Source organism: Echiichthys vipera (assembly GCF_963691815.1).
Source record: "Echiichthys vipera genome assembly, chromosome: 16".
Lineage (NCBI taxonomy): Eukaryota > Metazoa > Chordata > Actinopteri > Perciformes > Trachinidae > Echiichthys > Echiichthys vipera.
Genome location: NC_139841.1, coordinates 28,441,158 through 28,443,657, shown reverse-complemented (window position 1 = coordinate 28,443,657; position 2,500 = coordinate 28,441,158). Strand labels below are relative to the sequence as shown.

The 2,500-nt window shown below is 46.1% G+C and overlaps 1 protein-coding gene across 1 annotated transcript in view; it reads left to right on the top strand.

Moving 5' to 3' along the window:
* myo18b (myosin XVIIIB) overlaps positions 1 to 2,500 on the top strand; it is a 43,070-nt gene that overhangs the window by 19,047 nt on the left and 21,523 nt on the right. Inside the window, 3 exon segments of the mRNA XM_083929758.1 lie at positions 1,065 to 1,174; positions 1,259 to 1,324; positions 1,416 to 1,544. Of these exon segments, the coding sequence (XP_083785884.1) occupies positions 1,065 to 1,174; positions 1,259 to 1,324; positions 1,416 to 1,544 (305 nt within the window).

The following is a 2,500-nucleotide window of genomic DNA, read 5'->3' as shown; positions in this document are numbered from 1 at the left end:
CACACACACGCACACGCACACGCACACGCACATCTCATCTTTCTCTCTCCCTCACACACACACACACACACACACACAAACACACACACACACACCCCTCATCTCATCTCATCTCTCTCCCTCACACACACACACAAACACACACACACACACACACACACACACATCCCTCATCTCTCTATTTCCCTCACGCACACACGAATGCAAACAAACACAAACAAACACACCCGCCCCTGTTAAGTTACCACACCAAATAGACCTACCCCAGACACAATATATTAGGCTTTTTATTTTATATTTTTTTCCATTTTTTTTATCCTATTAATCGAAAACACTCGATTACAAAAATACCTGATAGCTGCAGCCTGCTGCTCCCCCTGAGCTCTGGATTCATCATCGTTTATCACCTTCATGCCATAAGTCCTGTCTAAGACAAAATACAAAATATGAAATTAAATCAACAGTCGTTTTTTTACGTAGTTTTTATTTTTGTGCTTATTAATGTATTTGTCAAAATGTATAACTTCTATGAAGCGTCTATAGCTGCCGTCCGATCAGTTAATGAATGCTTAATAACACAGTTTAACAAACATTTATGAGCTGTTTATACACATGTATAAATATATATATATATATATATATATATATATATATATATGTATAAATCATTCACAAACCAAATCCATCTGTGTCACAGTGAACCAACTCCCAAATATTTGCATGAACATAGTGGATGGAGAAGTGCATAAATTAATATTTTCTTTTGCAGGTTTTCTGAAAATGTGGTTAAAATGTGCGCTTCGTTTGGATACAACCTCAAAGATTATTCATTCTCTGTGTCTTTTAAAGGTCTAGCCTTTTCTTTTTGATGCTTTTATTGTTAAATTATTTCTGCACTTTAAGAGATTGTACTGTAAATTCTGTTGTTCTGGTTCAACGACAATACAGGACGATTAAATTCAGTTTGATCTCCCGGAGCTCGTGTTTGTGTCACACACACACGTCGTCTGGAGAGAAGGTGCAGCTTGTGTTCAGAGACTGACTCCTGTGTTCCTCTCTCTCAGGTTATCCAGAGCACATGACTCTGAGTGACTTCAGGTGTCACTTCCAGGCGTTGTCGCCTCCCATCATGAAACGTTACGCTTCGATGTTCGTCAGCCACGATGAGAGAAAGGTCAGAGGTCGCGGCAGCTCGTACGGACACTGCGTCGCTGCTCTCCAGCTCTGAATAACAAATGTTCCTCTCTGTGCGTCTCAGGCCGTGGACGAGTTACTGGCTGCGTTGGACCTGGATAAGAAGAGCATCGTCGTGGGAACCAGCAGGGTGAGAACTCCTCTAACGCAGCGGCAGAACACGAGTCCAGCTGCGGTGTTGTGTCACGGATCTCCTTCTTCTTCTTCCTGCTGTGTCTCAGGTGTTCATGAAGCGAGGCGTGCTGCGTTACCTGGAGCAGCAGAGGGACCAGCAGGTCACCGGGTGGTTGGTGTATCTACAGTCCGCCTGCATGGCACATCTGGCCCGTCAGAAGTACCGCAAACTCAAGGTTGGTGCGTCACCAGTGCGCTGGACTCTGAACACAAACTGTCATGAGGCTGAAGAGGTGATGCAGCCGTTGACGCACAGACCAGGGGCCTCGTTTCTAAAGCTCGCTGTGCACAGAAACCTCGCGTAGACGGGTAGAAAGGTGCGGTGGCAAACGTTGGTATTCATAGAAACATGATTTGCAGAGAAGCGTGTGTGTTCCTACGACAACTATCACCCGTGAGCAGAGCTGCTGCAAACATTTATGACTCAGGAACACTCGATGGAAACTGAAATACAGCTGAGTCAGCAGAAAAAACACACACATTTACCATAAAATAACTGGCAGCAAATGTATTTCCCACTGAATTAAGCCTGTTCTAGCTACACTGATAAAGCACTGTACTGTTCTCCTCAAAGCAAGTTCAGTCCAAAGCAACTGGACCTGGTTCTTTGTCAGGAAGATGTTTCACCTCTCATCCAAGAGGCTTCATCAGTTCATGTACACATCTGACCAGGACCAGGACCAGGACCAGGACCAGGCTGGGACTGGACCAGGACCAGGACGGGACTGGACCAGGACCAGGACGGGACTGGACCAGGACCAGGACCAGGCTGGGACTGGACCATGGCTAACCAGAGGAGGAGGTCTGAGACTCCACTTATCTCCAGTTTACAATGCTGCCCTTTCATCCCTTCATCCAACAATCCAACCTCAAAGAACTGTTTACAAACGTCCTCCTGTGACTCCAACCACTGTGGTTCAGACTCAATAGAGCACCAACAAAGTCCAGACCTACTTCCACCAACAACTGGACCAGGACCAGGACCAGGCTGGGACTGGACCAGCACTAACCAAGTCCAGACCTACTTCCACCAACGACTGCCACTCTAACGACGGTCGTTGGCACTTGGAGCACAAAGGGTCCCAGTGACATCATCGGCCTTGTGAGAGGTTAAATACCTGGATCTCACACC